This window comes from Danio rerio, chromosome 6 (genome assembly GCF_049306965.1).
Source record: "Danio rerio strain Tuebingen ecotype United States chromosome 6, GRCz12tu, whole genome shotgun sequence".
Lineage (NCBI taxonomy): Eukaryota > Metazoa > Chordata > Actinopteri > Cypriniformes > Danionidae > Danio > Danio rerio.
Window position 1 is genome coordinate 12,234,264 of NC_133181.1, and position 21,855 is coordinate 12,256,118.

General features: G+C 38.3%; 1 protein-coding gene across 8 annotated transcripts in view; it reads right to left on the reverse strand.

The window, feature by feature from the left end:
- The window catches only part of pcnt (pericentrin), a 90,657-nt gene that overhangs the window by 2,579 nt on the left and 66,223 nt on the right, over window positions 1–21,855 (reverse strand). For all 8 annotated transcript variants that reach the window (NM_001346290.1, XM_073952601.1, XM_002662304.7 and 5 more), the window contains 16 exons: window positions 20,430–20,930; window positions 17,166–17,268; window positions 16,902–17,074; window positions 16,627–16,821; window positions 13,891–14,061; window positions 13,592–13,787; window positions 13,278–13,500; window positions 13,045–13,195; window positions 10,379–11,056; window positions 7,819–7,977; window positions 7,380–7,532; window positions 7,031–7,195; window positions 4,829–5,055; window positions 3,452–3,546; window positions 1,924–2,071; window positions 1,678–1,808 (listed from right to left, as the gene is read on the reverse strand). In NM_001346290.1, coding sequence (NP_001333219.1) covers window positions 1,678–1,808; window positions 1,924–2,071; window positions 3,452–3,546; window positions 4,829–5,055; window positions 7,031–7,195; window positions 7,380–7,532; window positions 7,819–7,977; window positions 10,379–11,056; window positions 13,045–13,195; window positions 13,278–13,500; window positions 13,592–13,787; window positions 13,891–14,061; window positions 16,627–16,821; window positions 16,902–17,074; window positions 17,166–17,268; window positions 20,430–20,930 — 3,469 coding nt within the window. The remainder of the gene's footprint in view (window positions 1–1,677; window positions 1,809–1,923; window positions 2,072–3,451; window positions 3,547–4,828; window positions 5,056–7,030; window positions 7,196–7,379; window positions 7,533–7,818; window positions 7,978–10,378; window positions 11,057–13,044; window positions 13,196–13,277; window positions 13,501–13,591; window positions 13,788–13,890; window positions 14,062–16,626; window positions 16,822–16,901; window positions 17,075–17,165; window positions 17,269–20,429; window positions 20,931–21,855) is intronic.

Consider the following 21,855-nt stretch of genomic DNA (forward strand, 5'->3'; position numbering starts at 1 on the left):
GGTTTGTGTTTTTGAAAGCAAAGCGTCAAAATAGAGACATCGCGGTCATTCTGTTTTTACCAAATCTTTTGGTTTTAGTAGCAAAACCAAAATACAGAGAGCCACCTCATGTTCAGAACATAACTCGATGTCTGCAGAAGTCGTTTTTGGTGGAAACAAGCGGACATTATCACTGTTTACACTTGCTCAGTCCCACTTGTCGCCAAGGTAGGACACACACACACGCACACACGCACACGAAACTATAATTTGTTGTACAGTAGGCAGTTCACTTCTGTTATTTGGTATGATTGCATTCATATCAGAAGTGAACCGGACCAGAGTTCGTACAAATCGTACACCCCAGACTGTACTTTGACGTCAAATGAACTCTGATGCGGACTAAAAGTGCTAATGTGAAAGCACCCTTAAAGAGTCAGTTCAAAGAGTTCTATAACATCGTTTATGGGGTATTTTGAGCTGAACCTTCACATAAACACTCTAGGGACTCCAGAGACTTACTTTATCTTGAAAATGAGGCATAATAGGTCACCTTTAATACAATAACAAAACTAACCATCTTGTGCAATCAGTTACAGAAACAAGGTGTGTGCTGTAGGAAAATATCTGTAATCTACCATATGATATTTGATAACACAGCATCAAAATAACAACAATCTTGAGATCTAAAAAGCAATGATGTGCGATGAAGCTTTCTAAAATGCAGTAAAAATAGCCCAATAATTCAACATATGAATATAATTAAAGGCTGATTAGGTTATTTTTAAATGTAGATATGATTATTCAAGTAATATCACATAAGCAAGAGTATTGTTTTATGGAATATGAAAAATTATGCACAGACACAACTAATACTGCACTGGTATTTTAGTCTTGTCTTCTGAATTCAAGGTTCAAAATGAAAACATGCCTAATGGAAACAGCCTGATGATAAATCCCCCATAAAAAAAAATAATAAAAAAAAATAATAATAAAAAAATTAAAAATAAAAAAAATCACAAAAATGTTGCTTTGTGTGCTTTTTCAGACATCTCAAAGAAAAAATTGAGCAAAACTGCAATTTAGGATGTAATCTGAAAGTTCGGATTCCCCTTATCATGCTACATTAACAATGTTATTCAATATAAGTTTGTACAGTTTGTTAAATACATTCTGCACACGAGCAAGCAGATAAACCCAAATATTAATGCAGTGCTCTTTTTTTACACATCAAGCTGCTGTGAAACATTCACAAACCCACAGCTACCATGCCTCATTTCAGAACTCGCACTGATATAAAAGCAGGAGATCCTTTTATACAACAAAATATTGTATTATATCTCAAGGCTGATCTTCAGTTATCTATAAGAGGACAGTAGAAAAAAAAACTTCCATTTCGAATAATTTCGAAATGTTTTAATCCACTCTGGGGTGATTTTGAGGCCTAATATGCCCACAACTCTCTCTGCGTTTCAGCAAATGGAATGACTTTTTGTTGACAAATCTTATTTTGACACGCATTTTGGGAAAATGCTTTGAAATTGTCAAAGATTCAACCCATTCTCTGCAAATTGTAAAAATAAAAAGTAAAAATGTAATCATAATGGAAGTCAAGGACAGCCACGGACATAAGGAAAGGGTAGTAAATTTGAGCAGTACACAAGGGTTAAGATCAGTTTTCCTCTGTCCTCATCCTACCTGGACAAGCGGCTCCCAGGCGCTGCTGGACAGTTTCCAGATGCTGGATATACTCTGTAAGAGAGCGTTCCTGATCTTGGGTTGAGCTGAAGGAGCGTTCAGCTGCTCCAAGCACAGGACTTGTGTACATTCTTGATGGATGACAGAGAAAATAGTTACATAAAGCTATTAAAACACACGCTTACCATTGGAACGGAACTATTACTATTGTGAATATAAACATCTGTGTATTAAAAGACATTTTACCTATGATTAAGCCTGAAGGGGGATTTGATTGGTGGCACAACAGATGAGACCACTCCCCTCTGAGTGAAGGCGTGGTCACGGGTGGGCGGAGAGTTGAAGGCAACTCCACCCTGCTGTGGTCTCAGCACTTCAGTCCTCAGAGCAGGAGCTAAAGGGAGAAGCAACAGCAGCACATTCATGATTAAGAGTTCACTCTCAAAGCGAAATGTCAAATTCCCTGACTTTCAGAGAAAACAGTTGAATTTTCATAATGTATAATAAGAAAAACTGGCACCTTTTGTTTTTGTGATTCTGTGAATGCTAAATTTGAAGAAAATTAAGAGCTTGTGTTTTTTTATTTATGCAGATTTCCCCAAAATTTGGGCCACACTGTAAAAAATATGAATAAAAAAGCATTTTCTGTGTGCGATTCATGTGTTTTTGCCATTTATTTATGCTTTTGAATTGCAATGTTGGACCTTAATCTCTTCTCTATCTACTTTTGATGTTAAAAAGTTTGAAAAGGTGCCTTTTATTGGCATTTTAAAAAGCTTGAAGTGATATTTTGTCCCGTTTGTCATTGCAAAATATGGTACAAAAACCTGGTAATAAACTGCCAGTACTTTTTATTATTTAACAGACCTACATCTCTATACATTATTTCTGAAGCTATGTATCGTTTCAAACTACTATAATATCAATATTTAAAAAAAAAAAAGAAAGAAAATCAATATCAACATCAATAGTCGACAGTGCAAGAGATCAAGGTCAAAATGCAATTCAAAACTGTAAATAAATCAAAAAAATATAAAAAGAAATTATGAAATCCAGAAAGTACCCAGCAAACAATTGTTTAATAGACGTCTAATAGACATCTATACGTAGACAGCATGGCTAAAACAAGGCTAAACTTGGGCTGTCAGTGAAAATCCAATAGACATCTAAGAATAGCCCAAAACTAGACTAGTGGTCAAATAGACAGACTTTATATGTGTAGTCCTTTATTTCGGTTTATTTGATGATTAGTCTAGTTTTAGCCTATTCTTAGACATCTACTAGATTTTCAACGACAGCCCTAAATATAGCCTTGTTTTAGCCAAGCTGTCTATGATTAGATGTCTATTAGACATCTTTTTAAAAACAAACCCTTGCTGGGTACTGTTAAAGTGTTCAAAGTCAGGTTACACCATCTGCATTGTTTTACATTAAATAACATTATATTTGCATATAGAAAGTGCTTATTTGGTGTGCAGTTACCTCAAGTTGTCATAGATAACTGAAACGAATGGCTCTTGAGGTTAAAAAAAAAATAATAATAAAGAACTAAGATGTGTCATTTTCTGTATAAGCTAAAAGCAAAACAACACAGGAAATGCTTTAATCAAACTTTGAGAAAAGTCACAGAAATATCTGTAATTTGGGGCTGCAAAAATCCCCACAAAATCTAGGAGGGACTGGTTAAGCACTGAGTTAACGAGGAATAATAAAAGGACTAACAAATCAAATCTACTTAAAATACTTGAGTTCAACTGCTAAATAAGCGTTTTACCTGCACTTGACCCTGTTCCATGCACAGTAACTGTAGCAGTGCCTGCTGAGATCTTCCTTGTAGCTCTTTGCCATTTCCTGTTCAGGAACTTCAGTCTAGAAATGGAGAAAATAAGCAATAACAGCAATAAGTAAAGAATAAAAAAAAACATAACAGATGTTGGAGTCATTCTAAGATTATAGCTTTTATATCTCTTTTGGCAAAACACTTTAATCAATTGGAAACTATAGTTCTCCCCATCTTTTAAACAAAGAACAAATGATATGTTAGAGTTTGTGTTTAAAAAAAGACTCAATTTGAAAGACTCCAGGTCGAAGTTCACTAGTATGTAGAGTCCATTTAGAAATCATCTTCAAAACGTTTCATCTACAAAAAGCATTTACAAAAATGTTTAAATGCACAAGGTCAATTTAATACAACTATAGATGTTCTCTGGGATTAGCTGGAATTGTTCACTTTTCTTTTCTTCCTTTCATCTGTACTCCTTTCATGTACACAATGGTACGTTATGGTGAAATGTGCTCTGAAAGATTTTATTTACAGATTGTTTAATGACAGATATTTAATTTAAAAGGCAAAACAGAGTATTTTTAAAGGTTTTTTTGTGCAGTTGGAAAAAGGAGAAAATGAGTTATTCTCACACAAATATTGAGTTTTTTTTTGTGATGGCAGCTTAAAGATTCCTCTCATGTGGAGAACGAAATCACATGCATTGCTCAGGCGTGAGTTTTTCCCAGACTTGAATCGAGTGTAAAAAATCTTGATGGTTCTGTGGGTTTAGTCTATGAAATCTGATGTTTATTTTGTATTCTATGGGATTCAAGTCAGGGGATTGGCTGGGCCATTCCATAGCTTGATTTTCTTTCACTCAAACCATTTGAGAATTTCCTTGGCTGTGTTTTGGATTATTGTCTTGCTAAAATGTCCACCCTGATTTCGTTATCATCCTGATGATGTTGGACAGAAGCAGCTAATATTCATTTACAATGACGAGGGGCATAGGGTTTGGTGAATAACTACTGGCTTTTTAGCTGCTGTCTGGGCTTTCTTTCCTTTCTACACCACCCTTTATTCATGTGTTCAATACTTTTCACCCCGTGTCATTTCATTGTATTACTCATTTCTTAATTTGTAAACTAATTAGTTTTGTTTTATTTGCTTTTATAAATTTTTTTGGTTGTTATCAACATTGTGAAAATTTAGTCAACAGCACCTTTAGAAATGTTTTCTGAGAAAAATGGTGACATGTTTAATACTTATTTCCCTCACTTTACTTCCATTTTACCGAAAGCACAAGTTACAAGCAAACCTTTTTCAAACGCCATAATAATCCTGTCAGACACCATATGTAGCATTCACAGTGTTATGTATCTTTACCTCGAGATAGCAATGACGACTCTGACAGCAGTTCTGAAGCGGTTTAGAGGTCTGGAGGTGCGTGATTGGCTTAATGTGGGCAGGGCACCCATTCGGGCAATCAGTGCAAGAGTGGCCTGCTCACATTCTTGAAATCTTCCTAGCAGCAGCAGAAGATAACGCTTCTGATACACCAGAGACTTCCTGTAACTTTCTGCTCGCAGATACCTCTCGTAGAGCCGCTGCACCTACAAGAACACATTCAGAAAACAAGCACAGCTCTTAAGGTATTCCAAAACCATTTTAAATGAAAAATGGTCAGCTTGAAAAAAGCTTGTAATAGGTTTCGTTTTCATTGATCTGATGACAAATGCTCAGCAGCGATGCATTCTCTTGTGATATTGATGGCAACCATTTGGATTTCTTTGCGATCCTTCCTGCTTATTATATGGACCAAACCATTGTTAAACTCATTTTGAGCAAGAAAGCAACTGAATGAAAGAGAGGGGTCTGGATGCAGATCTGGTGAAGTGCAATCTAAGCTGCATCTAATGCTTTTTAATGCGCTCACCTAACCCCACCCATCACAGTGACGTCACTCACTCCATTGAGTGCATTGTGTCTGACACTGCATCGCTGAGTGATGCAATCTCAGCTTGCATCAAAGGCTGCATCCAGATACTATTGGAATGAAAACAATGTGGAAGGCAACTATAATATTTATTGTATTTTATGTATATTTGATGATTACAATGTTCAGTGTGTAGAATAATCAGCTGCTAAATCCAAATCTGCTTTTCCCGCAAATCTCATAAAATCTCAATTTATCAGTGTTTTTTTTTTTTTGTTTGTTTGTTTTGCTTTTCAAAATAGCGTTAACTTTAGGTTTCAGAATACTTGCTAGGGCTGCACGATTCTGGCTAAAATGAGTATCATGATTTGTTTTGCTTAAAATAAAGATCACGATTCTGTAGATGTAAAATAAAAACATGAGGTTAACATGAGTAGCCTATCCTTATTTCTAAAACATAAGATCAAATAACAATAATAATACTAGGCCAATGTGTAGGTAGAGATGCTGGATTAAGATCGTGAAGGAGGCCGAATCGAGATTGCGATCTTTTTTAGATTATTCATGCAGCCCTAATACATGCAAATATACACAAATGAGTACACCCTGTTTTGAAAAAGAATATTTGTATCCATTTCTCAGTGAATATAGATCATATGTTTTGGTGCATTTGAACAAAATTTATTAAACAGAAATATTTATTAAAATAATATTTTAGTCACCAAAGATATTTAGAAATAGAAAGATAATACATTTAAATTCATTCAAAATATTGGAAAGAAAATACAAACTACAAACTTTCAACTAAATTATATTCAGAGTCAGGGGTTGAAGTTTATTTTTGTAAAAATACCTCAGCATTATAGCCCCAGCCTTGTGCTGTGTACCTGTCATTTTTCTGACGAGTGCTTCACATTTACATTTACATTACATTTAGTCATTTAGCTGACGCTTTTATCCAAAGCGACTTACAAATGAGGAAACTACATGCTTACAACGGGGGATTTATTGGCCATGTGTAAAAGGAAGGATCAGAAAAGACTATTGATGTTTGGAACTTTGTCAGAGCTTAACAGGAACTTTACTGTACACAGTTGATGGACAAGTTTCTTCCTCCATTTTACAAGTATAAAGTAAGTGTGATTAAAATAGTTGCCTCCTTATTTTCTCTTGTTTGTAAATTATATATTTAATTGTGTTTTGTTACTTGTAAAAGCTTGTACTGTATCTGGTTAACTCTTTATATTCTCATATTGCATCTAAAACCATGTTGAAAACTTTGTTTACAGATTTCAATGCGTTTGTGCATAATAAGGGCTCTTTAAATTACAACATAACGGTTTGTTCAAATATTTGAGAATTGAAATATTATATTCATTCATTTTCTTTTCGGCTCAGTCCCTTCATTAATCTAGGGATGCCCCAGCGGAATGAACCGCCGAAAATCCTATTTAATCACAGTATAATTAGGATGTGTTTCAATATTTGTAGAAAAGCAGAAAAAAAAATGATACATGCATAAATAATTGGGCCTCTGGTGTCGCATGATAAAGTGGTGCATTTTAAAGAAGACACAAAAAATGCACTTATGTCCTTAAATATTGTGTGTGAAAGGGCTAAAAGCAGGTCTAAACAAGGCCTTTGAGCCTTACCTTGCTGTTTGAGAGGTCATTAATGGGTCTGTTTTCATTGCTAGCTGTAGCTTTTGACAGTTCCGCCTCTGCCTTTCGTAATGCAGACTGAAGAGTTGCTTTTTCCTTCTGCCAGGCCAGTTTCTCTGACACCATGCACTCCTCCGTAACCGCAGAGGACTTCACCTGATGAGCAGATGAACAGACATACAAATTAACTCAGACTTTATATTGAAATAGGTCATTTTCCAATTTATTTTTAACATTTAATTATGATCATAATTATCCGGAGGTCAACTCATTGTTTCTGAATGTATTATTTAAATGCATTAAAAGCTTTTTTTTATAAAGGTAAAAAAAACATTTTCACCTGCTCCATGCGCTTGAGACTTTGCAGGTCTCTCTCCAGACAGGATATAGTGTGTTTGAGGGAGATCTTCTCCTCACTCAGAGCAGCAAGACATTCTGAGAACTCCGAATTCTCCTTCATCAGACGCTCAATTAGAGATGGAGTGGAGGAGTCCTATAGAACACAGGTCATTTAAATCATCAGACCAGATACATTGCAGCATTTAGCATGTCAAACAACATTTAGGAATATGTTGCATACAATAAATAAATAAATGAATAAATAAAATATAATGCAATAACTACTTTAATAATTTCCTCTGCCTGTCCTTCCAGTCTGACATTAACGTTTGTAAACTGCCAAAGCATATTTATCAATGGTGAGGTAAAATAATAATAATAATAATAATAAAGTTGCTGAAAGTGAAAAGGTGATTTAAATCAGGATTGCAGAATGTTACCTGTGAGATGTTTGTGTGTTTATTCAGGGCATTGGAGTGCGTCTCTCTCTGCAAGCGTTCTGAAGTAAGCCGCTTCTCCTCCCTCTCCAGGTCAGTCAGCGTCTGCTGCAGCTGCTTTAACCTCTGCTGATCCTTCTGATGCAACAATTCCAACTCCAGCTGCAGGAAATTATTTACAGTCAACAGGTATTATTCATTGAACATGCGTGCCCACAATTTTTAATTTTTTATTTTTTTTTGGAGTTTAAAAACAAGCACATAAGTGTATGCAAGTGTTGTGAATTTGGTGAAAAAAGTTTCATGAAAAATTCAAATGACTGTATACATATGAATAACATACACCAATATCAGTGAAAGAGACCCAATGTTTTAAAACCCTGCTCATGTACAGTACTGTGTAACAGTCCTAAGCACTATACCTGCTTTGCTGGCCTAAGACTTTGGTAAAATATATAATCAACCAGTCTCTTCTGTTTTGTTCTAATTCTCCAGACATTTTGTGAAATATTGTGCTGTGTAACATCAGGCTTATTTTAGCACTCTCTAAGGTTGTTCTTAAGAGTTTAGAACAGTGGTCACCAAACTGGTTCCTGGAGGGCCGGTGCCCTACAGATTTTAGCTCCAACCCTAATCAAACACACCTGAACAAGCTAATCAAGGTCTTACTAGGTACAGTATACTTAAAACATCCAGGCAGGAGTGTTGAGGCAAGTTGGAGCTAAATCCTGCAGGGACACCGGCCCTCCAGGACCGAGATTGGTGACCCCTGATTTAGAATATCATATCTTTCTTTTTTCTCATACAGCCTCTATAATATTCAGGTCTGGACCCTGTGGAGGCCATATCCTAACTGCCAGTGTTTCATCAGCTGTTTTCTCTCCAAGTAGGATTTCACTGCTATTAGCAGATCATAATCATGATGAAAATGAAAACTATAATCACAGAAGCCATTTACAGAAGAAATGGCATAATGGATTAAAATCTCTCTGTACTTTTCAGCATTCAAAAATATATCAGTTCAAACAATATTGCTAACAACACAGGTAGAAATGCAGCTCAAACCAGAACAAACAGCCTCTCTCCAACATTGTCTTTCACGTTTTCAACAATTAAACCAATATAATTCAAACTCTAACCTAACGCCTATCCTAACAAACCATAGACGAACTGAAAGACAATTTATTCACCCTCTATAAATCTCAAAGTAAGAAAAATGACGAAATGTTTTTACAGTAATTACTGGTTTTGTGCAAAGGGTCACATACACTCACTGGCCACTTTAATAGGTACACCTTACTAACTAGTACAGGGTTGGACCCCTTTTGCCTTCAGAACTGCTTTAATCCTTTGTGGTAAAGATTCAACAAGGTACTGGAAATATTCCTCAGAGATTTTGGTCCATATTGACATGATAGTATCACACAGTTGCTGCAGATTTGTCGGCTGCACATCCATGATGCGAATCTCCTGTTCCACCGCATCCCAAAGGTGCTCTTTTGGATTAAGATCTGGTGACGGAGGAGGCCATTTAAACTCATTGTCATGTTCAAGGAACCAGTATGTGATGATTCGCGTTTTAAGCCATGGCACGTTATTTGCTGGAAGTAGCCATTAGAAGATGGGTACACTGTGGTCATAAATGGATTGACATGGTTTGCAACAATATTCAGGTGGGCTGTAGTGTTGACTTGATGCTCAACTAGTACTAATAGGCCCAAAGTGTGCCAAGAAAATATCCCCTACACAATTACACCACCACCAGCAGCCTGAACCATTTATATAAGGCAGAATGGATCCATGCTTATGTTGTTGATGCCAAATTCTGACCCTACCATCAGAATGTTGCAGCAGAAATTGAGACTCATCAGCCCGGGCAACGCTTTTCCGATCTTCTATTGTCCAATTTTTGTGAGCCTGTGCAAACTGTAGCGTAATTTTCCTGTTCTTAGCTGACAGAAGTGGCACCTGGTGTGGTCTTCTGCTGCTGAAGCCCATTCGCCTCAAGTTTTGACGTGTTGTGTGTTCAGAGATGCTCTTCTGCATACCTCAGTTGTAAAGAATGGTTATTTGAGTTACTGTTGCCTTTCTTTTAGCTCGAACCCGTCTGGCCATTCTCCTCTGACCTCTGGCATCAAGGAATTTGCACCCACAAAACTTTCGTTGACTGGATATCTTCTCTTTTTCAGAACATTCTCTGTAAACCCTAGAGATGGTTGTGCATGAAAATCTCAGTAGATCAGCAGTTTCTGAAGTTTCAGAGCTGCCAGTCTGGAACCAACAACCATGCCACATTCAAAGTCATTAAAATCACCTTTCCTCCTCATTTTGATGCCCAGTTTGAACTGCAGCAGATCATCTGGACCATGTCTGCATGCCTAAATGCATTGAGTTGCTGCCATGTGATTGTCTTATTAGAAATTTACATTAACGAGCACTGTCCCTAATAAAGTGGCCGGTGAGTGTATATCCATTATACCATCAGTAAAACAACAGAATTAATGTTGGCCTAAAACCTTTGCACAGTACTGTACATATAAACAAGTATGTGAGAATCCCTCACCAGTTTCTCATTAGCGTGTTCCTGTCTGCGCTCCTTTTCCGCCTGCTCTTGTTTCCTCTGCCTCTCCATCTGCTCCTCCTTCACTCTCACCGCTCTCATCTTTTCCTTCATCGCATCCAACTCCACTTGTAACTGAGCGGCTCGTCCCCGCTCTGCCTCTAGAGTGCGCCCGACCTCCGTCTTCTGATTCTGCAGGCCTTCCAGTGCAGCACGGAGCCTCCTGATCTCCTCCTGCTCCTTGTGCGCCTCCTGCTCGGCCGCCTCAGCTTGCCTGCGTTTCCCTTCCAGCACCTGCCCTTGCAGACGCTCCAGCATGGCTGCCAGGTCTTCTCCCTGACTCCTCTCGTGTTCAAGCTGTGCCCGGAGGTCCTGGATGAACTTTCGGTCGTGAGCGCTGGCTGACTCCTGTCTGCGGGCCTCCTCCTCTAAACGGCGTGCATGCTCCTGGGCTTGGCGAGAGAGAGAATTGGAGAGCTCTGTGGATCGAGAACGTTCCTCTTCCAGGCGGGACAGTGCAAGTTCTGTGCGCTCCCGTTCCTGGGCCAGCAGGGCCTCACAACGAGACTGTTCGATCTGGAGCTCGGAGCGCAGGTTACTGGATGTGATGCGCTCCTGGTCCAGTGCAGAGTTAAGCTGACTGACTTGTGATGCTTGCTCATTCAAAGCCTGGTGTAAAGACTGATTAAAAGAGAAAAAAAGGGACACATGATCAGTTTTAACCAAATCATTTATATACATCATTTATTTAGTATAACCAAATTACAATAGCAATATTTACATATTTTGTTTAGCATAGACTGTTTTCAGTTTAAATGGATGCTGTATGCACTATTACAGCTGGTCAATTTAAAAAAGCGTCAACTTGAGAGTTTGTTAATAAGTAGCCTAAACTTCATTTATTCATTCTCTTGTCAGCTTGAGGCTGATTTATACTTCTGCGTTAAATGCACCCGTATGCAATGGCCTGTATGCGTCGCTGATGTGCACTTCTCAAAAAATGTAACTACATGTCGCAACAACGCGTAGTGCAAGCTCTGTTATTGGTTGGCTTGGTAGCGCTGACGAGTCTGGGCGGGGCCGAGAGCTGAGCGAATGGCGCAAACCCAATGGAGCGATTGTTTACAAGTGTGGAGTCTCGTGAAGGAGCTCCGGATGGAAAGTTTTGTTTTGTGTTTACCTCATAGTTAAAGTTGTTGCACGTCCGCCGGTTCCTGCCTCAAAATGAGTTTGAGCCACTTATACATTCAGGAAGTGTTCAGGAAAAGCAAAACACCAGCGAAGAAACTCGACACAGAGGAAAATTTACACCTCACTGCCAACTAGCGTTTCGGAAGTGTTAATGCAGACCAACAGAGACAGCGCGCAGAAGTATAAATGCACAGCTACGCGCATTGCATGTGCCGTTGGTTACGCCGGTCACAGCGGAATGAACCGACAACTCATCCAGCAAGTTTTACGAAGTGGATGCCCTTCCAGCCGTAACCTATCTCTGGAAAACATCCACACACACATTCACACGCACACTCATACACTAAGGACAATTTAGCCTACCCAATTCACCTGTACCGCATGTCTTTGGACTGTAAGGGAAACCGAAGCACCCGGAGGAAACCCACGCGAATGCAGGGAGAACATGCAAACTCCACACAGAAACGCCAACTGAGCCCAGGCCCGAACCAGCGACCTTCTTGCTGTGAGGCGACAGCACTACCTACTGCGCCACTGCTTCGCCCAGCCTAAACTTTCATTGTCATATTCAAAGTAACCTAACGATTCAGTAGATAAGCTGTAGACTGCAAAAGCAATTTACACACGCACATTCTTTCTTTCTGACTATGATTACACGACAGCGATGTAGCCCAAAATTAAGATTTTTTTTTTTTTTACACATATCGTCCAAATACGATGTACTTCTTATGCCAGGGCAGTATTTGTCGCCATCACCTTGTTTGTAAAGTCATTTAGGAAAGTGACCATGTGGTGTAGGTGGCTTTTTGTTTTTTTATTAGGCTGTAATCAAAAGTTTCCTAAAGATGGGTTGCGGCTGGAAGGGCATCCACTGTGTAAAAACATGCTGGATCAGTTGGCGGTTCATTCCGCTGTGGCGACCTTGGATTAATTAAGGGATTAACCCGACAAGAAAATGAATGAATGAATAATCAGAAGTAAATTCACTCCACTTGTTTTTTGATCAACAACACTATCACGTGCTCCCGCATTGTTGTGCATTTATGTTTGTGCTTGCCTGTAATCTACACCTCACCGTCATCATTTTTAAACGCACAATCCATTTACACAAATTAAAATTTAACTTCCAAACCAGTTTTCACATTTTCAGTCCCAAAAAAAAGTTATGTTAACGAACAGGCAAAACATCTAAATAAAAGTTCCTCAACTTTGGCTGATAATGTTGTGTAAAAACCTCCTAAATAATCCATATTAATGCAATAATTATCATCTTATATGCACTTTAAAAAATGACAAACTTGATCAACACAAGGGACCTAGTTGAAAGTATACTTTTTTTGCAGACTAAACAAATATGTCATGGACACCTAGTGTAACCCAAACAAACAGTTTTGGATTAACTATATTAAATTTGTTGTAAATATGAGGAATCAAATTCCTCACAAACGGTAGGTTAGTACATCAAAAACTTGTTTTACCTCCTGGGTTTGTTTGTTTTGCACAGTTGTTTGTTGGCTGTGGAGTTGCTGCTGTTTAAGTTCCTCTTGCAGTAACTGTACTTTAGCCTGCTCTTTCTCCACGGCCTGTAAACAGGTCTGACGTTCAGCCTCAAAGTTTTCCAGACTCAACCTGAAAACGCACAAAACATGTTCAGAAAAAAATGACAGCATACTAATAATTGACCATTTTTATGTAACGTGCATGCGTGCACCTGAGCTTATGTATTTCGCTCTTTAATTCTTCTTGATGCTTGTATGATGACTGCAGCTCCGTTCTCATCTCCTCTAGCTCCGCCTTCAGCACTGATACAGCCTTAAGCTCCGCCTCCAACTGTTTCTGCTGCTCCAGTCCTCTACTCTTCTCAGCCTCCAGAGAGCAGCGCAGATCATGTGACTGTGTCTGTTCTTGCTGCAGTCGCATCTCCAACTCTTTAACTAAACAGTGCATGAAGTGAATACATAAATATGTTACATTTGCAGTCATTTTTCTCTCGACTGACCACACAGGGGCTTCAGAAGAACATACCATCACTATGCAGCTGATGTTGTGTCTCCATCCCCTGTTCTTTTGTGGTGTGTAGGGAATCCTGGAGCTGTCGCAGCTGTTGTTGGCTCTGCTGGGTGCTTGCATGGAGCTGTGCATGCAGACTGCGTACCTCAGCCAGTAGACTGTGACGGTCTGCATTAAAAATCTGCTCTAATGATTTCCACTGCTGCTCCTCCTGCAGGACAAAAAGAAAACGTGTTTATGAATGATAAAAGCTTGTGAATGCATTTAGATTTAAGATGACATGCAAGAATGGTGTAGAGGGGGCTGCTAAGCACCTGCTTCTGAAACAGTTTCTTTAGCTGGTCCAGCAGAGGGGTGAGGTCCATCTGAGTGCTGGTTGCCATGAAAGCCTGAAGCTGAGTGTGAAGCCATTCTCTCTCACTGTCAAACACACTGCGCACTGCCTGCAACAGCTCACGCCTCCAGTCCACATCCCCATCATCAGCCTTCAGGAGCAAACAGACAAATACAAAAAAAATTTAAATAAATAAATAAAAAACATGCTATAAGTGAAGGGTTGGATCACGCACAGTTAACAGGACAGTCTTAATTGTGTGTATAACTCTGTGTGTGTCGTTTTGTTCTCAGTTTACATTTGAGTTTACAATAAAGCCAACTGCATCATTTGACATGCAATTTCTGGGGCGTAAAATTGATTAACATAACTTTGCTGAAAATTAGATTTAAACAAACAAATTTACTTTCAGGGTTCCCACTGTAAGACAAAAGTCAAATTACCCGACTAAAAACATGAATTTCCATGATTTCTGTCGAGTAGTTCCTCCAGAATTGTGCATTTCTGTTGTCACTGAATTTAATGCAGAATCAAGGAAATGATGCAAAATCCAGAGGAACTTTTTTCAATTGCTACAAAGCCATGATACTAAATACCCTACACACCATCTGTACTATATTTTATGAAATGACATATATGTGCAATCAGAAAGTCCTCATCTGATGTAAAATACCTTGAATTGCAATACACTTTTCCCTAGGTGTGTGTGACCCGCTTCAGACACATCATGTGCTATTATTAAATTATTGCAAAAAAACTATTGTTAACAGTTATGTTTACTTTGATCGCTCAGAGTCATTCATGTATCAAAAATGATATTGTAGGATAATAATAATATATGGCTAAGAGGTAAACACTTTCATTCTTTGTTTCTCTAAGTGTTCTCTTTATATAAATTACAGAGACCAATGGTTCTTACGGTCAAAATAAAGTACTGAAGCAAACAAAACAACATAAAAAAAACATAAAAAGTTATATCCTGTTACCTTTACAAAAGTTACTGCATTTGATTACCAGTGAATAAAATGGCACTGAAATACTGTCCAACATTAACAATAGGCAAAACACACAAAACTTCACGATAAACCTGGTATAGAACTAAAAAACACATTTTAATAAATGGAAAGTCATTTAAAATGACATACAAAAATCTCTGATATTCCATCACTTGGACAAAAAATATTTATATAAAATTCCCTGACTTCCATTGTCTGGAATAGACCTTTTAAAGCAGGGGTCACCAAACTTGTTTCTGGAGGGCCGGTGTCCTGCAGATTTTAGCTCCAACCCTAATCAAACACACCTGAAGCTAATCAAGGTCTTACTAGGTACAGTATACTTAAAACACCCAGACAGGTGTGTTGAGGCAAGTTGGAGCTAAACTCTGCAGGGACACCAGCCCTCCAGGATCAAGATTGGTGACCCCTGTTTTAAAGGGTCACGAAACACCAACACACATTTTTTGAGCTGTTGACAGTCATATGGGTGTCCCATGCTGCTAAAAACACTATTAGGACACATATATTTCACTAAAAAGTAAAAATTGGTTGTTTTTGTGTTATTTTGAGCAAATTCATACTTAAAGTTTGAAACTACTTTTTGAAGCTGCGTCACGGATATGAGATCTTAGCGTGTATTCCAGCGCGTAGACTGGACATCTGTACCTGGGAGTGCCTTATTATGTCTCCGAGTGTGCTGCATTAATGCATGAGTAAGACTTGGCTTAAACCAATTAGCGCGCTCTATTGTGCAACTTTATTAATATTCATTAATGTTACATTGTTTAGACGGCAGAGAGACGCCACGTTGTGTTCCCAAAACAAGCGTGCAGTGTTGCTTTTATAATTTGCTGCAGTGAAGGTTTTCTTTTCTTTTTCTCTCTATGAGAGTGCAGCTGGACTCACATACAGATTACAGTGCACGCAACGCTCGACAACAATACGTGTCTAAGGAACATTGTTTACTCGAGAGCTTTTTTCATCTGGAAATGGTGAGATCTGAATTTGCTGCTCGTCTCCACTTAATAAAGACTAGTTGGTGTTGATTGTCCGGTCTCTACAGATTTGGTAAGTAAGCAACCAGTGGTCTTTGTTTATTCAGATGGCAAAGTTAGTTCGTATTGAACTAACTATTACACAGAGTATAAACAAGTTAGCACCACAATCAAACTTACCGTTGTGTAGGATTTTCACCGCATTTTGTGACAAGACTAACACACACGGCTTTGACGCTACCTGCCGAGTTCTTCTAAGTTTCCGGGAAATGCAGAGTTTTTTTTTTCTCTCATTCGCCATGCAGTAACAAACATTTCATGAAAAATACATGCTTAGAGTTCCTCGAATCAAATATCTTGTTTGTCGCGAGGGGCATAAATGAATTCCCTGAATGAAAGAGCCAAACTGCAGTTAAAGTCCACCATTTAATAATTTGTCAAATAATTTGATTACCGATGTCCATGTAAACACAGTCACAGCCTTTCTCGTCCGTTTGTGTGTGTTTTGACTGTGAAAATCAGCGCATGCCCAAATCGACACTCCCATTTTTATGCAAATTTTTTGTAGACCCTCCCTCTTTTCCTCCTCCAACACTCCCCCCTAGACAGACCTGGACATGCCCACTTTCCTGACTTTTTCCAAAAAGTGTGAAAACACCCTGCTGAAACAAGGGGGTTTCATAACCCTTTAAAATTCTATGATAATCCAGAAATGATCCTCACCTTGGGTTCCCTGTCTGCCATCCTGCAGAGCAGCTCTCTGAGTGATAAGATGGTCTCCTGTAAGGCCCGTCTCTCCCTCTGCCAGGAGGGAGGCGGGGCAGGATCAGAATCTGGGCGGGACTGGCCGGATGGGGCAGGCCGATGGGACAATGACAGAATTCTGCAGCTTTCCTGGTAGACACGCTTTAACATAGCCTATGAACAATACACAAGCACACTTTTCACAATGCTACCCTCTCATAAATGGAAAAAGAGACTGCAGTGATTATGTTTACCTGTAACTCGGGTGTGAGGGCCTCATGGCTGTCATGCATGCTGCCTGCAGCACTATCTGTATTCTCAGCAGGTGACATTCCTCTGCAGCGCAGATACTCCACAAAATGAGCATCTAAACGCTCCGTATTCTCCAACTCAAGCTTCAGCATGGCCTCCAGCTCTGAGCTCACGTCTGTACATGCACAAACATTTTAGAACACTCCAATTACACCAGTTAAACAAATGCAGTATCATTCAAAAGCGCATGCATGAAGACAACGCACTGCTGCCATATCCATCGCTGACCCACTCCGGCACAGACACAGGAGAGGTGGAGCCAATAGGGGACCGTGATGGTGTGACATCGGAATTGTCCAAATCATCAACCTTAAAAAAAAAAAAACATTTAAAAATTAAATGAAAAAAGTCACACCATTACCACATATTATAAGCTTGCCAATAATACTGTGAAAATAAAAACGTGAGTCACCAATTATAAATACTTTTTACGGTGCTTTCATCTTTCACTTTACACACTTTGTACTTTGCATTCAACTCTGTATTAGAGATAAAATAAAAGTAATAAAAATTCACAAAAAAAGTCAGGTTGTTAATGCTGCGTTTAAGGCATAAAAAAATATATAAATATGATTTTTGGACGATTTTTTCGATTGCTGCATTGTTACTATTAACTAACTTAGGTGCATGAAAATAAAACTCTTAAGGTCTTAACTTAAATACTTTCATTCTGACAGTGTGCCATGGAAACTAAAAACAAAAAAGGCACTAGTTTCCAAACTACCAAATAAAACAAAAAAAAGCAAAGCTAAATATGAATAACTATCATGACAATGATGATGATTACTATTTTTGTTGATAATAATAATAATAATAATAATAATAATAATAATAAACTATATTATTACTAATATTGTACAAACAAAGTGTGTCGATCATGCGCAACACTTTTCAAAATGGTTGTATTAGTTGATGTATTTATTTACATGAACGATCAATGACCAATACATTTATTCATTTCAACTCATTATAGTATTTATACATGTTTATTAACGTTAGGAAATGAAAATAAAGTCATTTATTGTCTGTTTACCCAGAGGTCCGGTACCGGTCTGTGGATCAATAGGGTATATGCAGAGCTAGTGCTGTTCCCATGCTGATAAATTTCCGTTGGCCTGTTATTGTTAGTTTTATTTCCATTTTAAACGATACCTTTTACAGCATCGATGTTGTAATGTAGTTAAAATACAATCAGTTAAATAGACTCTGGCATTCATTTAGTTGCTCAAGCGTAAAACGAGACAAAGAGCCATTTACTCGCACATGCCTGTAAGAATCGGCAGGCTAGCGCAGAAGCTCCATTGAATATACAGGGGTAAAATAAATGCTCATATTTTAAAGACGTGGTGTGGGAAAAGTAATTTAATGCAGTGGTTCTTGTACAATCTGAGACCCACTTTATATCAGATGTCATTTAGCCAGTGGAAAGTGCTGATTTTTAAAGAAAACAGACCTTAAACGCGCCAATTTTGCAATGGCAATCGGAATCGCTTAACCCAGGTTACTGGCAAATTAAAAGTCCTATTAGCATGCTTCGGCATTGGTACCGGGTTGCACGAAAAATCATTAATTATTTCAGTTTTATTTATCATCTGTGTGAACAATCTTTTTTTTTTTTAAATGACTGCTGTCTCTCAGCTATATCTCGGTCACCTGAGGGCTAAAATTTAACCCACAAGCTGAGTAAGAAATGTGTAAGAAACAGACGTCTTTGGAAAGTTTCTTTGTGAAGGGGAAACAGCCCAGAGAAGGACCTACAAACTGCCAGGGAATGGATCCGCAACCCATTTATCAACAAATCAGGTATATCCAGCATGTATGTGTGTGCAAGAAAAAGATCAACTTTTAGAGATCGCAAATAATGGCGGCCGTTTACATCACATCTTTTCCACGCTCATGTTCGTTATTTCCAATGGAGGCATGTGGCTTGCACGCACATATCGTAAGTAACGCATGCAAGCCACAGCCATTTGAAAACATGCCGCGAGTGCACCTCGATTCACGTGACAAGAACTGATGAATTCGCTTCATGTTTTGTATGAAATATACCCATTTTAGTATATTTATAATATACCATTTTGACTTATTGGTCTCTATTTTGACGGTCCATGCGCAAAACGGAAAGCGCAGGGCGCAAACGCATTCAGGGAGTGTCAGAATCCATATGTGCTAATATGAGGACGGGAAAATTCGCTTTGCGCCATGGGGCATGGTCTAAAAGGGTTGAGTTTATTTTCTTAATGAGTTACAGGTGTGTTTTGAGAATAAACCAATCAGAGTCTCATTTGCCATTCCCTTTAAGAGCCAGCTGCGTCGCGCCATAAGCGCATTTGCTATTTACATGGCGTAAAGTAAGTTCACTTTCGCTTTTGCTCTCGTGATAGGGAAACCTTTATGCAATTAGCCTATAAATAATTAAATATTTGCGCTTAACAAACAAAATTGTTTCAAAACATTTTTTAAATTCAGTTCTAATTTTCAGCAAACGAATAAATGAACAATAATAACCAAGTGTGGTCAAAATACAGAGTTATTTCCAAATACACCTGCTATGCCCCGTATGGTCTAAAACCTGACAGGTGGACAAATCTAAGCTTGTTTTTAATAAAACAAATATAAATATGGATATAATGAATAATACTGCTAATAATAATAACAACATTATACAAAAGCAAATTGAATGAACTGAATAAGCCTCCCGAGATGAAGGATTTAAAACAGTGGTTTTTAAATTCATGTAGGCTATAAAATAATATGTTTTGTAATATTTAAATTCTTTTTATTTATATCCTGTATATATCCTTATTATATCCTTTATATATCCTTAATATTTAAAATTTTTTCGTATGTAAAGATATTTGCGTATTCTGGTCTAAAGAACAGACTATTATAGTTTCTCAAAATAGCAATGTGCCAAAACATATAAGCGCAATTGCATTTGCTATTTAAAAAGCGTGGCGCAACACCTCAAAATGACCCTTGCGCTGAGCTGAAAGTAGCAAATAATAATTGCGTCACGCCTTGCGCCACATTGCGCCGGGTCTATGATAGGGCCCATTATCTCAGACAAACACTGCAGTGCTTTTTAATTTTCTTCATAAATAAAACATGCATCAGATTTGCAGCAATGTTTTGTCATCCTCTGAGACTAGCAGTCTACAGTACATGCATGTATTTTAACAATATATTAGTAAATATTGAACTATAATTAATAAAGACTGGACATGTTTTCTTAATTATTAGTTCATGCTAGTGAATAATACATTAACTAATGAAACCTTATTGTAAAGTGTGACCCTATCAAGATTATGTTTTTATACACTATATAAGTTCTGGTGTACAAAGTTACTAAAAAAAATAAATGTCATTTGTATGGCAAAAACATTTAAAATGTTGGCTGGATTAGGAATTGAGGAATTCTTCTTATTGAGCACTATAACATATCTTTGGGAAAATAACTGAATGATTACCTTATCTGCATCCAGCGACTCGAGCACAGAGAGGTGTTCAGACACGGTAACAGAGCATGGGGAGGCAGAGTGCGTGCTGGGTGGAGCTTCCTCTGAGGCTGGGCTGAAAGTTTGTCTGACGTGTGCTCTCTCTTTGTCCCTCTCCATGGGGGAAGGCTTGCTGTGGAGCTCCAGGCTGGCGTTGTGGAGCGCGCTGAGCTCTGAGAGGTGAGATACCTGCAGGCGGGACGGGCGCTCTTCGCTGCAGTCCAACCTCCGCAGGACTTCAGGAGAAGACAGTGAGGCAGACAGGGACGGGTCCTGGGAAAGACCCTCAAGGAAGCGGTAGCTGTGTTTTGGATGGTGGTCCTGGAGGTTGCAGCGCTGACGGAGCTGCTCTAGCTCTCGCTGCTGATAGGCCAGCTCTTCCTCCTGAACAGCCAGGTCATCCTGCAGGCTCCGCAGCTCTGCCTTCAGGTGCTGGTTATGGATTTCCAAATCAGCCAATGCACGATCTTTCGTCTGATGGGAGAAAGTTTAAAAGCACCAAATTAGATTTTTTAGAGAAGTGTGTACCTAAAATAGCGAAACTCTTCCTACGTTTTTTTGTGTAGGTTTGTATTTTGAAGTACTGTAAAAACACCCAATGTCTTTGTCAATGTTTTCAAACAATTATATTTGATTTACAAAAAAAGTCACACAAGTGGCAATTTCACATATGTCGCATCCATAATGGAGAGGTGTCACATCCAAAAAAACCAATGCAATGGTTAACCAATTTCACTATTAACCACGCTTAATTAATCATAAAGGTTTCTCGTTTCTGCAGGGAACAAAACAGATGCAACTAAAAGTTATGCCAACTGTGTGCTAGTTTGAAGTTCCGAGCTTGTACACAATAGAACACGCACTGAATTCAAGGCTCATTTTAACTATTTTAACTATTAACTAAGGGCCGTTCACATTTCCCTTCTTTTGTGCGCGCAACTTCGTTATTTCCAATAGAGGGGCGACACTTTCCAGGCACACCTAGTTGAAAGAATGCAGCGAGCACACCGCGAGTCATGTAACAGGAACTGACCGGTCAGCTTCATACTTTGTATGGAATATACACATTTCTACTGGCACAGTTTCAATCTAATAGAACTTCTATCTTAAGATGCTATGACACAATCTACATTGTTAAAGCACTATAGGAATAGATGAATTAAATTTAAAATTAAATACGCCAAAGAGAAAAAAAAACAACAAAAGGAAAATACCAAACAATTTTGAAATCTTGTTGATCAAAAGCAGACTTTGACTACATTTGTTCACTTTAAAAGAGAAATACTTAGCTAATAAGTAGCTTAGATTTACATTAGACAAATACTATTTTATTTATTTATTTATTTATTTTCTGGGTAAAATTATTACTTAATAAAAAAAAAAGTTTTTTTTTTCACTT